Raw genomic sequence first — 13,619 nt, 5'->3', positions numbered from 1 at the left:
AGAGGTGTTCGCCACCACCTCCCGGCTAGACCTTCTTTTTCTTACCATCTGGATATAAGAAAACTAGGATAAGCATTATTCTATCTTTGGGTTACCAATTCCCCTTTGACCTTTTTATGAATATCAGTGTGGCTATTTTATCATCTTTGATTTCAGCTTTCTTTCTAATGTTAAAATGCGTGATTTCAACCCTTGGTATGCCTCTTTAAATTTTTTTTTGTTTACTGTCAGTTATTTTATATGCATGAATGATTTTCTACATGCCCGTGCACCATGTCTGTGACTGGTGGCTGTGGAGGTCAGAAGAAGGCATCAGAGCCCCCGAAACTGGAGTTAGAGGTGGTTGTGAGCCACCATGTGGGTACTAGGGATCAAACTCAGGTCCTCTCCAAGAGCAGCAAGTGCTCTTAACCGTTGAGCCATCCCTCCAGCCCCTCCTGCATATTTTTGAACATATCTTTACTTTTATCTCTGTTGTGTATGTGGGTATGTGTGTGCATTCGTGTGTGCATGTGTGTGAGGTGTGTGTTGGTATGCATACGTACATTTATGTGTGGAACCCTGGTGTGCACCATGGCACATGTCTGGAGGTCATAGAACAACCTCAGGTACAGCCCTCACCCTCCACCTTAGTTGGAGCAGGGTCTTTTGTGTGATGATACAGTAAGCTAGCTGACTCGGGCTTCCCGCTCTGCCTCCATCTCCCCATAGCACCACTGGGGTTACATCTTTACATGGGTCCTAGTCCTTTGAACTTAATCCTTCACACTTGTGTGGCAGACACTTTACCCACGGAGTGTCCCTAGCCCCTTACTTATGTTTAATGCCTCAATTTCTGTCATGATGAGATGCCACCCAGGCTCATTATGTACCTTCTTGTCCTGAGCCTGGCCATAGCCATTTTCAGAGAGTCTTTGTTCCTTTCAGTGGAGAATGCCATTGAAGACTAGAATCTGGTGCATGGTTGGGGAAGGGGTGCTCATTGTTATTGGGACACAGTGCTTTTAACTTAAAGGGAAGTCAAGTACACATTGTTTCAAATAATGAATTCATTTAGTATTTTTATTTAATTTTATGCTACAATGTTTTATTTTGTGGGATTTTCAGTTTTGTCTCTTATTAATGGAAAAATCTTGATTCCTCATATCCTTGATATAAATGTGTACTCTACTGAAATAGCTGCAACATCAATAATACTGGCATTACTGTAGATTAGAACTTTGAATCGATTCATCTTATTGTTTAAAGAACTGCTGACATTTGAATTGGAGTCCCACCAAAATTTTAAATACCTAGTGAGTGGGGTAAGGGGTACAACTCAGGGTTGAGTTACTTGCCTATCATGTGCAAGACCCTGGGCTCCATTCCCAGCACCACATGGTGGGAGGAAGTATCCAGGAGAGGGCTGACTTTGTAGGATACTTGCACTCTCTTTAGGAGTACGCTGTGCCTTTCTGCTTTCCGAGGCCCTTTTGTCTCATTCATGGATGGTTCTGGTTCCCTTCATGAGGTTGGGCACATTTTGTGTTTTGATGGCTCAGATAGTTGGCTGCTGTTGGTGGTGTAAGCAGGGCCTTCTCTCCCGTGTCTTAGAGACAGTTGTTGCTTCTACAAAAGCTATTGCTTTTTTGATTTTTGCTTTCATATCACGCTCTTCTCCTGAGTTTGTCTACTCTGTACAGTGTCTTTTTAAGTTGCTTTGGGTGTCTGGTGTCTAGTTACGTCACCTGACACACGTAAGGAAACCCCGCCCCCTTGCTTAGTGCTCCACCCCCTGTGTCTTTTCCCACAGGGTCTGTGCACTGCTTCGCAGTAGTGGTGGACGGACGTGCGTGCCTCTTCCCCGTTCGTGAGAGTGAAAGGCACATCATCGCTTAGGATTCCTCTCTGTGGGTTCCCGAGCCCTAAGCCCCACTCCCCCACCACACAAGGTTTCCCTGTGTAGCTTTGGAGGCTGTCTTGGAACTAGCTGTTGGAGACCAGGTTGGTCTTGAACTCACAGAGATCCGTCTGCCTTTGCCTCTGGAGTGCTGGGATTAAGGCGTGCGCCACCACCGCCCAGCTTTAGGTTCTTGAGCTTTTTGAACATCACAAACAGATTCTCCTGCAAGCTTGTTTGTAAAGTTTTGTTGTTATTGTCCTATCTTTGAACCATTCCTTAAGCCGAATTCAAAGACAAGTAGTGGACCAGAGATGACCAAAAACCCATTACAGACTTTGTCTACATAACTGCCAGTGTGAGAGATGCCTGCCCCATTGTGCTCGTTCACTGCGGGTCATCTAAAGGCTTCAGTCACTGGTTACATGAAAGAGGATTTCGAATTTTAATCTCACCTACTCACCGAAAGACTAGTCTGAGTCAGTCCCTTCATTTGGGATCTGGAAGGTAAAAGTGCTAAATGTGGAATGAGACACACAAGTTTTTATTATTTTTTAAGTGACTTAGGAGAGCAGTAACTTAATCATGACGTGTTTCTTGAGTCTCTTTTCTATGTTTTAAAAACAAAAAGTCAGCCGGGTATGGTGATGCACACCTTTTAGTCCCAAAAGTCAGGAGGGAAAAGCAGGCAGATCTCTTATGAATTTGAGACCAGCCTGATCTGCCTAGTGAGACCCTGTCTCAAAACAGTAACAAGAATGAAAACAAAGCCATAAGGAGGCCAGTGTGGACCTTCAGTGAGCTGGAAGCCCGGCAGGTGAGTCACTGAGTATTGGGTCTTGTGGAAAAGTCCTTCATGACCAGGAGAGTCTTAGACTGGCTTTTGAATAAAAGGCAGGTAAACCTCCCCTTCATTCACAGCGCTCACACTCTAATAGAGTTGAAAGTTCTCCCGTAGAAGTGCATGGTCTCACTGCTAAATATGTCCTGCTTATGTCTAGTGAAGAATAGGAAGCGTGGAGTGTGAGCACGTTAGAACCCTACACACCAGTCTTCTTGGCTTTCTTTTCTCCCGGCTTTGGTACTGGCTCTTCTCTTGGTTACCTGTGTGCTCTGGTGCCAGAGCACAGTGAATTCTTAACTACCTGTGTGGTTAGAGCATAGGAAGGAATGATCTCAAGGTGACCACAGGTGGCCCCTGGCTGGCCATGCTGTAAATAGTCAGCAGTGTGTCACACAGCTTAGCCTGCAGCTGGCCCTCCCCATCCTGCAGGCAGCCCTCCTCTCTATGCCACCTACACTTCTGCATATTTCATCTGTTTAACTTAAACCTTCTTTACCACTTGCCTAGATTTCTTTAAGACCTTTGAATTCAGATCTTTATCACACATGCACATGCATGTATGTGTGTTCATGCAGTGTGTGTGTATGTATGTGGGGGTGGTATGCATGCACATACTATTCCTTGGGCATCTCACTCTCTGTCCACCCCTTTTAGCTAAAGACTTGGTTCCCAGGGCAACCTACCTCCCCTAGAGATAGACCATGGCCCACTGCTTCTACTGCCCAGTGTCTCCTGAACTTCCCTGGCTCAGATCTTCCCTTCATCTTAAAATTGTAGCAGCGTGCACAGCATGCTCGTCATGTGACCCACACCACAGGTGCTGTCAGGAGCATTCAGTGCAGTCCCAACTCTCCAGGCCACCCAAACTGTCTTCCCCAGACTCTCATCACGCTTACAGAAGCTTTGCCCTGCAATAGAGTCCCCATTCCTCCCGCAGCTCTGGAAGTGTTCACTCTGCTCTTTGGTGACTGGAGGGATCTCCTGTATTTGTGCACCATCTGGATCATTTCACTTAGCAGGAGCCCTCAAGGCTCCCCAGAACTTCATTTCTTCCTGAGGTTAATGATGTTGCGATGCATGTTCTGGGCACTCCCCTGGACAGCTGAGGAAAAAGTGCTCAAACATGTTACCCCTCACCACATGCTGGCCATTGTGCCTAGTGTCCATGAGGGCGGGCCCTGTCACAGATCAGGAAACTCATGGTGCATTTGCTGGAGGGGAGAACCTTGTAGCTCTGCCCTGTCCTTCCCCATCCCTTCAGCATTCATGGAGACTGCGTGGTGTGACCTCTCAGGATGCTGGGGATGGCCAGGCACTCGGTCTTATAGCTTCCTTCTTCTTTCTCTGCCTTGGGATCCTTCTTGAAATTGAGACCAGTCGCTCAGCTGACCTACTGTAGGGCTGTCTTGGGTGGAGGCAGACTACACAAAGCAATTGGTGTGGAACTCTGAGATGGGGGCGGTGGTGGCGCACGCCTTTAATCCCAGCACTCGGGAGGCAGAGGCAGGCGGATCTCTGTGAGTTCGAGACCAGCCTGGTCTGCAGAGTGAGTTCCAGGACAGCCTCCAAAACAATACAGAGAAACCCTGTCTTGAAAAAAACAAAAAGGAAACCCTGAGATGCTTGACTACTTTCTGTATAGTCCATGGGCTTCCTGTGTTCTCAGAGCAAAGAAAGATGTGAGCACCTGCTCTGGTCTGTGGCGTCTCAGCCCAGCTGCAAGGATTTAAAGTGAGCCCAGGTCTGCATGCAGGAGCCAGAATAGGCAGGCTTTACTTAACTCCCCAGAGATAAGCTCTGCTGGCCCTGCTCAGTAGCTGGAGACTGGCTCAGATCAACAGGGCCACCAGAGACTGTCCCTTTGTCCTTGATGCTGGCAACCTTGGCAGAGCCGCATACTAGGGAAGCTGTAACCTGTCTGAGAAAAGTCTATTTTGAACTACAAGTGAAGCCAGAGTTTTTAGGTTAGGCTTCTTACCCAACAAGATCCACATCAGCCGTCCTCACACAGGTCCCAGGAGTTTTTGAAAGTGGCATTGGACAGCTGGATGCCAGCACACTGCCATTACAGTGCCACAGACTTCTAGGTTAAAATGCCAGATTGGAGTGGTTGAGAAAGAAAAAGAAAACCCTTGGCTAAATTTAGAAATCAAGGTTTAAAAGTTTTGTTCAGAAACACTACCTAAAAATAAGATTAGTATTTACAGGCAGGTCTTTTTGGTTTGTTTAAACAGAGAATAAAACAGTGACAGAAGAACCAAAGAACACAGGCTAAGGCCTTTTCAGATTCTCTACCCGTAATCTGCACGGAAAGCCACACACAGCCCCGCTGGCCACTTTCCTGTGGGAGTCGTGCTGTGCCGAGCTGCCAGCCACCATCTCCACATTAGGTCAGCCCTTGAGAGTGCAGCCCCAGCCTAGGGGGCCTGGAAAAATGTTGAGAAGCAGTGTAGAAGGTTCTTACACTGGACACACGTGGAACGGAAGGCACACCTCCCGCCACTGCCAGCAGTGTAAGGGGGTCTGCTTCGTGGCCATGGGTGTAGTGCTTGATATGGTTCAGAAGCGTATGCTTAGTTGTGTGCTACCAGGAGCAGACATAAGACCAAGCATAGCCAGGGGCTCTCTAACCAGAGGTGGGGCTACTAACAGAGTACCTTCCGGACACTAAGGGCTAGCCTGGGAAAGAGAGCCATGCCCCCCAGGTTGGTCAAGCCTAGAAGTCACCCCAGGCTTAGTCTCCATTAGGTCCTGTAAGTGGCTCTACTGTGTCCCCATATGATGACCAGTGGGTCTTTTCAGCGTGCAGTTGTTGGGCAGAGGTATGTTCTGAGAGGAGCAATGGCTGCAGCTGCCTGCATTTAGCCCTGTTGGAACTGGGCTTAGTGGCATCCTGACAGGGTCCTGCACTTTATGTTTGAACTCAGCAGGGGTAGTAGAGTCATTATGAGTTTTGGCCTCTTTATGATATGTTGGGGCACATGTTGCTCCATTTCCAGCCAAGAAAGACACCTCCTGGGTGACTGAAGGCTCCCTCTTCCCGTGTGTCTTCTCTCCAGTCCCTTTATGCAGATGATGCCACTGCTTTAGCAGTGCTGAACGCAGAGAACTCTAAAAGAGCAGCCATGTGTAACCATGTCACCCACTAGTGACTCTGTGACACTGAGAAACTCTTGTATTGTCTTTGCCACTTTTCTAATTTTTACACATATATATTTCACGACCTGTGACAGTCCCTTTGACATTAAGGTAGTTTACAGTATTTTAGAATCATAAATAAAATGTCATAGTCTCAAAGAATAAACTTCTTGCTGGTCCGTGGTGCCACGCCCCCTTAGTCCCAGCACTTGGGAGGTAGAGGCAGGCAGATCTCTGAGTTTAAATCCAACCTGGTCTACATAGTGAATTCCAGGACAGCCAGGATTGTTACACAGAGAAACTGTTTCTCAAAAAAAGAAAAAGAAAAAAAAACTTCTTAGGAATATGCTTACTAAAAATTTGAGAAACTACTCCACTGAAAACTCCAAAACACTCATAATGGAGGTAGAAGGCAGCACTGAAGGAGGGGCAGTCCGTGCTCTTGGCTTGGAAGACTAGGGTGGCTAAGGGATCAGTGCTATCCTAGTGACCTACAGACATAGGCAGTGCCTAACAAAAGAGGAATGACATCTTATCCAAAAGTAGAAAAATTCATCTTTATATCTATTGGGAAGACCAAGAGATCCCAAATCTTGAAAAAGAAGGAAAGGGCTGGAGGACTTATGCATCTTGATTTTAAAACAACAAAATCACATTGTGGTTTCCCATAATGACACCCAAGGCAGTAGACTAGAATGGAAAGCGAGGAGTAAATCCCGTTCTGGAAACTGGAAGTCCACAGGTAAAAGACTGAAGTTGGATCCTTAGCTCACATACATGTAGAAATTAACTCAAAATGGGTCAAAACCCTGAATGCTGTAAACCAAAAGTATAAAACTCTTTGGAGGAATTGTGAGTGGGGAGTTCATGATATTAGATTTAGCAATGTTTTTTGGACACAATGTTTAAAAGAATGGATAATAAAAGAAAAACTAGGTAAATTGGACTGTGTCAAGATTGGAAACCTCAGTGTATGCAAGGACACACAAGCAGCAGAATGGACAACCTGTGGGACAGAGGGCAGAGCTGCAAACCACCTGTTTGCTAACAGGTTATAGACCATATGAAGAGCTCCTACATACGAGCAACAGCAAAACATTGCATTTAAATATGTTAAAGTCTTAAGTTGACATTTCTCAGAAGAATATACACAAATGACCCAGAGGCCCTTGGATACAAGCTCAGCATCTCTAACCATGAATGATGCAAAAGAAAATTAACCTGAAACCACAAACAAAAAACAGTCTTTCTGACAATGTAGAGAACTGGACACTCATGTATTGTGTATTGTACATCAAACGGTACAAGCCCTGTAAAAACAGAATGAAGGCGCGTTGTGAACTTTAGAGTGGTCTTGCTGCCATTCCACATCAGGGTACACAGCCAAAAGAATTTAGAACTCTGAACTTTATACTTGGAAATGGTTGTGATGGCACTCAACAGGTAAAGGTATTGGCTGTCAAGACGATCTGAGCGCTGTCCTGGGGAGACCCACATGCTAGAATGAAAGGCCTGGTTCCTGCAGGTGGTCCTCTGGTGCATGCCATGATATGTGCGCGCGCGCGCGCACACGCGCACACGCGCACATAAATGTAATACATTTTTACACAGTTGAGATAGCACATTTCATGTTATGTGTCATTCAGCATGATTTTTTTTCTTTTCTTTTCTTTTCTTTTCTTTTTTTTTTTTTTTTTTCAAGACAGGGTTTCTCTGTGTAGCCTTGACTGTCCTGGAACTCACAGAGATCCACCTGCCTCTGCCTCCCGGCTTGAGTTTTATTTTCTTAGCCAGCAAGCACAGTTTGCAGCTCTGTTTTCAAAGCTCCGTCATACGCAGTTACTATCCTATCTGTAGCATTCAAGCGTTGGACGGGTGAGATGACTCAGTGGGTAAAGGTGCCACCGCCAAGCCCAGCTTGCATGCCCTGGGATCCACATGGTGGAAGAAAGAGCTGCTCTAAGCCGTCCTCTGACCTTTACGTTGTGCCGTGACGTGTGTTCACTACGTAGACACAGACGGAATAAAGAATTGTAAAAAGTTGTTTCCTTAATAGATAAAAATACTTTCTCATACAGTTACTGACCATTCTTTTTACATGAACTGGATAATTTAAATCCTAAGGGCTTAATTTTTAAATAAATTTTATAAATCTGTATTTATATTTTCTTTGGGGGGGGAATGTGTAGAAGTTTGGGTGTTTTAGTTTTTTTAAATTAATTCTTGTGCGCATACGAAGTAACTAACTAGCTTCAGATTTGCGCAGTATCCACCAGGTGTTTCTTTTTTTTTTTGGTTTTTATGAGACAGGGTTTCTCGATCCAGCCCGGCCTCGAACTCACAGAGATCCGTCTGCCTCTGCCTCCCGAGTGCTGGGATTAAAGGCGTGCACCACCACCGCCCGGCCCACCAGGTGTTTCTAAGTGTCCTTTTCTAGCTGTAGAGTTGGTTCTTCCCATCTAAAGCTTGGTGTTTGCTTACCTAACTCATCCCAGGTCTGCTCTGGTGTGAGGAAAGACTTCAGGTGACCTTTCCTGCATATGGTTTAACAGTTGTCTCCCTCCTCTCCAGCCCACTGACGTGGTCGTTCTCCACCCTCTGTGTGTCTGCTGGGTTAGGTCACTGCTTCTGTCCCTCTTGTCACAGTCATAACCTGTTGACTTTAAGGTTGGTGTCCTCACCTCTCTCTTTAGAATTGTCTGCATTCTTGTCCTCTTGTTTTTTCCAGGTGAATTTTAGAATGATCTTGTCATTTACCTTGAAAAGCAGAGGGTCCATCTGGACTTTGATTTAGTTAGACTCTGACTCTATGGTTCTCTGCCTCCAGTTCATGAGCACCTATTCTGTCTGTTAGGGCTTTGTTTTGTTTTTTATTTTTCCTTCTCCTGTTTGTTTATATTTTAGAGGTTTAGGGTCTTTATTGGGGGTGTCTTTTTCTTTTTTATAGAGCTCCACTGTGTAGTCTAGTGTGTTCTGAGCTCCTGCCCCCCTCATGCCCAGCTGCAGTATGTTTTATCAGTGGTTTTCAGATCATAGTCTTAGAGTTCTTTAAAGAACTACTTTATATGCATAAGGTTTCAAAGAGTATGGGAGAAATCACTAATAAAGTTTGAAATCCTTTGATCTAAGATCATTAGCAAAAACACATCAAAAAGTGTCTTCACTCGCTTTGCCTTTGAATCTGTCTGTGTTATATAGAGCTTCTAGTCATTTCTCCCCTGTGTTTCTGTCCTCCAGTTCATCCGCACAGCTATAGGGGTGCACACTCCCATGAAATGGTAAATTATGGCAGGCAGAGTGCAAAAGTATTCACTTGTGGACCCCTGCTCCCGTCCCCCGGGCCCCACTGTGCTTTATGTCTGAGTCTGGCTGGTGTCCCTCCCTGAGTGAGAGGGTGACGGTGAGGCAGGTGAGCCTTGCCCTCAGCACTGCCTGACTGGGGAAGAGGGATATCCTCTCTTGAGAGACAAGTGGGCAGGCAGAATCTCTTATTTAGCTAGCCTGTATGTGCAAGTGCAGAGGACACCATTGGGGGCTTCCACGGTCCAGGAGTGTGAGGGTGATGTGCTGGGGCTGCTGTGAAGCTCATGGCAGATTGCTTGCCTGGTGTGCCAGAAGCCCCAGTCCATCCCAGCCCTGCCAGGTCATCCCCTCTGCAGAACCTCACAGCATCTTTGGCTCTGAGGGGAGGAGGACAGGGACACGAATAGGCTTACTTTTTTCTCCTGTTGAATTACCTTAACAGTTGCTGAAACGGTAAAATCTGTGTTCTCATTGGTGAGGGAAGGTCCGATAATCACCCTGAATGGTTGTTTGTTCGTTCACTGCAGTGTGTTGTGTTAGACCCATAGAAGTAACTGACCAGTGTGTCAGGTGTGTTTAGGAGTTAAAGGGCTTTATTTGTCTTAGAAAATGGCACAGCATAATTACAGAAATGTTTCTTTTTTCTATGAGGTGAAGAATTTTTCAGTTCTGCCAGAGAGTTTCCTCCTATTTTCATTGCTTCTCTTTGGACTAGCAGTGTGTTCCTTTTTGTAGGGAAATCATCTCACCAACATCCGACAGTGCTCCAGTTCCGAAGTAGTCTTTTTACACTTTTTATTTTAAGATGTAAATAGTAGCATAACAGAAATAAATAAAAAAAACTTAATTTTGAATAAGAAAGCAAAACCTAAAGAATCTAGCATACTAACATTTTTAAATTACAAAAATAGCCAGGCGTTGGTGGCGCACACTTTTAATCCCAGCACTCGGAAGGCAGAGGCAGTCAGATCTCTGTGAGTTCCAGACCACCCTGGTCTACAGAGTGGGTTCCAGGACAGGCTCCAAAACAATACAGAGAAATCCTGTCTTGAAAAACCAAAAAAAACCAAAAACCAAAAAACATAAACAAAAATAGAGTTGGCCAAATGGCTCAGTGGGTAAGGGCTCTTGCCATCAAGTCTGAAGACCCAGGTTTGATCCCTGGGACCCAGATGGTTTTGTCCTGAGCTGTAGAGACAGACACACAGACACCAAAAAAATAATTAATTAACCAAGCTGGACATAGCTTTACATCTTAAAAAGTCTTATAGCCGTATGTAATACTTCCTGGCCATTGACTACTAAGCAGCTCTTCCATTGATTTTTTTTTTTAACCCTCATTTTTCTCATTTTTCTGGGGTTGGGAAGAAATCTTTTTTTTTTTTTTTTTTTTTTTTTCCGAGACGGGTTTTCTCTGTATTGTTTTGGAGGCCTGGAGCTTGCTCTGTAGACCAGGCTGGGAAGAAATCTTGTGTCCTGATTATAAACCCCAGACTTGCCCTGTTGGTAGTAAGGAGGTGGCTGAGCTCAAGGCTGAACACAAATGCTTTGGAGTTTAGTAATATTTCAATAGCCATTACTTTTTTAAAACTGGGTTGTCATAATGCTACCAGAACACTTCTCAGGCTGAGGGTAGAACTTAGTACAGGATTTGCTTAGCGAGCACCAGGCCCTAGGTTTAACCCCTAGTATAAAAAAAAAACAAAAACAAAAAAACAAAACCCAAAACTACTAGTAAATGAATGAGATAAGAGCTGGGAGGTAGGCGGTTGAGCACAGGTGGGTATAAGGTGCCACTGAGTTTACGAACCAGTTTGGGAAATGGTAGAATCATGGAGAGCATGCACACACATGCTTCCTTTTTCTGGTTGCTCCTTCTTGTCTGATCCGGGTTGTGGCCTCCGGAGCCATCCCCTGAGAGCTGGGATCCTTGCCTAAAAGTTAGTGAGAAATGAAGACTGTGGAGCCCGAAAATGCCCAGGTTTTTACTGCACACACACTGACAGCCAAACAGAACGCTCTTTCCGTTTGCAGGCTTTTTTTTCTCCAGTGTCATTTTAAGTTGCAGCTTCCGGCCAATCAGCGAGCTCCATGCCCACTGACATCACGAAGCAGCCAGTTCCCTCCAGCTGCAGAGAGCTTCAGTTTGTCTTTTTTTTTTTTAAACTAAAATGGAGGCTGGTTTCTTGCCTTAAGGAGTACAGCGCCCTTCCCGCTGGAGCCTAGATGTTGACATGTAATAAGGCGGGCAGCGGGATGGTGGTGGATGCGGCCAGCTCCAACGGGCCTTTCCAGCCCGTGGCCCTTCTCCACATTCGAGGTGAGTTATTGTGTGTTCTACTGACCGGAACCTTCCGTGGGTAGTTAATAAATGGCTATTGTGCTTTGGATAGGAAAAGCAGGAAGTCTATCCAGCAGTACCCCCTCCACGTTGATGGGACTGCCCCTGAGAGGCCGGGGTGTCAGCACTGATCGGTGGACATTCTATACATTACTTACGGGGCCTGAGGCTCCGGAGGCCTTGCACGCAGAGTTCAAAGCTGGTTTTTCTGCTTTCTGCCTGCTCTCCCATCCCCCTTTCGAGGCTGTGCTGATGTCAAAGGATGTGAAGTCACTACCCGGGGAAGGTCTTGGGTGGGGGAAGGAAGGAGAGGCGGGCCGGCGGGCCTGGCCAAGTTGTCCGCTCTCAGAGTTTGTGTTACCTTGGTGTCGATGTTGCTGAATATTGCAAGGGTTTTGATGGGGACAGGGCTCTGAATTAAGGTTGAGCTGTGGCCAGATAATGTGCAGAATTGGTCAGAAGAGAACTTCATTTTGGAGGATGTGTACTCCAGCCTGAAGGGAAATAATGCTTGAAATCCTGAGATCTGCTTGGCTCCTGGTTTTAAATGTTAGCTGTTAGCTTTAGTGCAGCCGCAGGAAACGCTTTGCATTACAGAGGCTTTGTTAAGATTTAAAAGGGCAACAAGTTTTCAGTGTGTATATAGGTCACAGGAATGCCCAGACTGTGGGAAGCAAGTCTAGCCCCCCCCCCCCACCTTGAGATGCTGTAGAAATTGGCTTCCACAATGGCTAAACGTGAAACAGCCAGGAAGAAGCAGAGGGTGACTCCGGGGAAAGCAGGTGCCTTAGCTGCAGGACCCAGGCAGCTATTTGCATTTTGATTCTGAACCATTGGCTAGTTCGCAGTAACATGGATGGGTTACATGTAGAAGGCAAATTTAAGGTCCCTTATGGGTAACAGATTTAAAAAAATTCATTTTATGTGTTGTATGTGCGTTTTGCCTGTATCTGTGTATGTGGACTGTGCATGCTTGGTGGCCACAGAGATCAGAAGAGGGAATCAGATTGTCTGGAACTGGAGTTGTGAATGGCTAGGAACTGAACTCAGGTCATCTCCAAAAGCAACAAGTGTTCCTAACCACTGAGCCATCTCTCACAAATTTGGTTTGTGAGTCTTCTGGTTCTTATTAGACACGGGTATTCTTGTTCTTCTTTGAGTTATGAATTTGTTCTGAAAAGAATCATTTGCTGTTTTATTTTATTTATTTGTTGGGGTTTTTGTTTTTTTTGTTGTTGTTGTTTTGTTTTGTTTTTGAGACAGTGTTTCTGTGTAGCTTTGGGGCCTGTCCTGGAACTCACTCTGTAGATCAGACTGGTCTGGAACTCACAGATCTACCTGCCTGTGCCTCCCAAATGCTGGGATTAAAGGCGTGTGCTACCACTGCTGGGCTTTGGTTTTATATTTTATAAATAGAATCATTAATTTGTGAGGGTCCTGTTGTTAGTTCCAAATTTCCTCTGCCTGTCATGGAGTTGTCCCCTCTCAGTTGTTTAATATCTAATTTGTTGGGGAAAATAGTGGATGAAGTGCCTGTCCCTGAAAGGGACTTGAGGTTCTGAAGGGGTAACCTGTAGAACCAAAACTAGCTCGCAGTGCTAACAGCTGGACCAGCTTCTAATTTTACATCTCAAAGAGCTCTTGATTTCCTCATGAAGACTCTTTAAAGCAGATGCCTTAACTTTCATTGTCTTAAACTTCCTACAGGCAGCTGCTGTGAACCAGGTGCTGAAGGTCATTTAAAGTCACTCACATACATCCCCTTCCCCAGAGGAGCCCTGCTGGACAGAGACAAAGGACAGAGAGAAATACCTCCTGGCAGGGAGCTGGGTGGGAAGGGCTGGGCCCTTCCCCTTTAAGACAGAGGGGTCTTTCACCCAAAAGAGAATACAACTTTCCCAGGATCACATAGCCCTTAAATAGTAGGACTAAGAGGCCAAATCTAGGAAGCTGTTTTGTTTTGTTTGCGATCTTTAAAAACACTTTTAAAAAAGAAATTGTGACTGTGACAGAATGTCTTGCAAGAGGATTACAGTGCTCCCGGTGCCCTTGTCATCTGTTCAATTCAGTGGCCCTTTTTTTTTTTTTTTTTTTTTTTTGCATGACAGTTGTAC

The 13,619-nt window shown here is 45.4% G+C and overlaps 1 protein-coding gene and 1 long non-coding RNA gene across 11 annotated transcripts in view; one reads left to right on the top strand and one right to left on the bottom strand.

The window, feature by feature from the left end:
- Ppp2r5c (protein phosphatase 2 regulatory subunit B'gamma) overlaps positions 1–13,619 on the top strand; it is a 127,732-nt gene that overhangs the window by 30,548 nt on the left and 83,565 nt on the right. For 2 of the 10 annotated variants that reach the window (XM_040742480.1, XM_040742486.1), the window contains exon 1: positions 11,283–11,484. The exons of 4 other annotated variants lie outside the window; for them this stretch is intronic. In XM_040742480.1, the coding sequence (XP_040598414.1) occupies positions 11,391–11,484 (94 nt within the window). In that variant the 5' untranslated portion in view covers positions 11,283–11,390. Of the gene's footprint in view, positions 1–11,281; positions 11,485–13,619 lie in introns of those variants that run through there. 4 more of the 10 variants (XM_040742483.1, XM_040742482.1, XM_040742485.1 and 1 more) reach the window with 3 other exon arrangements.
- Positions 9,740–11,798, bottom strand: LOC106021005. The gene is made up of 3 exons (XR_001196373.3): positions 11,664–11,798; positions 10,975–11,098; positions 9,740–9,955 (listed from the first exon to the last, which is right to left on the bottom strand). It is a non-coding gene; the product is annotated as an uncharacterized LOC106021005 (long non-coding RNA).

This window comes from Mesocricetus auratus, unplaced genomic scaffold (genome assembly GCF_017639785.1).
Source record: "Mesocricetus auratus isolate SY011 unplaced genomic scaffold, BCM_Maur_2.0 Super-Scaffold_15014, whole genome shotgun sequence".
Lineage (NCBI taxonomy): Eukaryota > Metazoa > Chordata > Mammalia > Rodentia > Cricetidae > Mesocricetus > Mesocricetus auratus.
The sequence above is the reverse complement of the archived record's forward strand: the minus strand, read 5'-3'. Positions and strand labels throughout refer to the sequence as shown.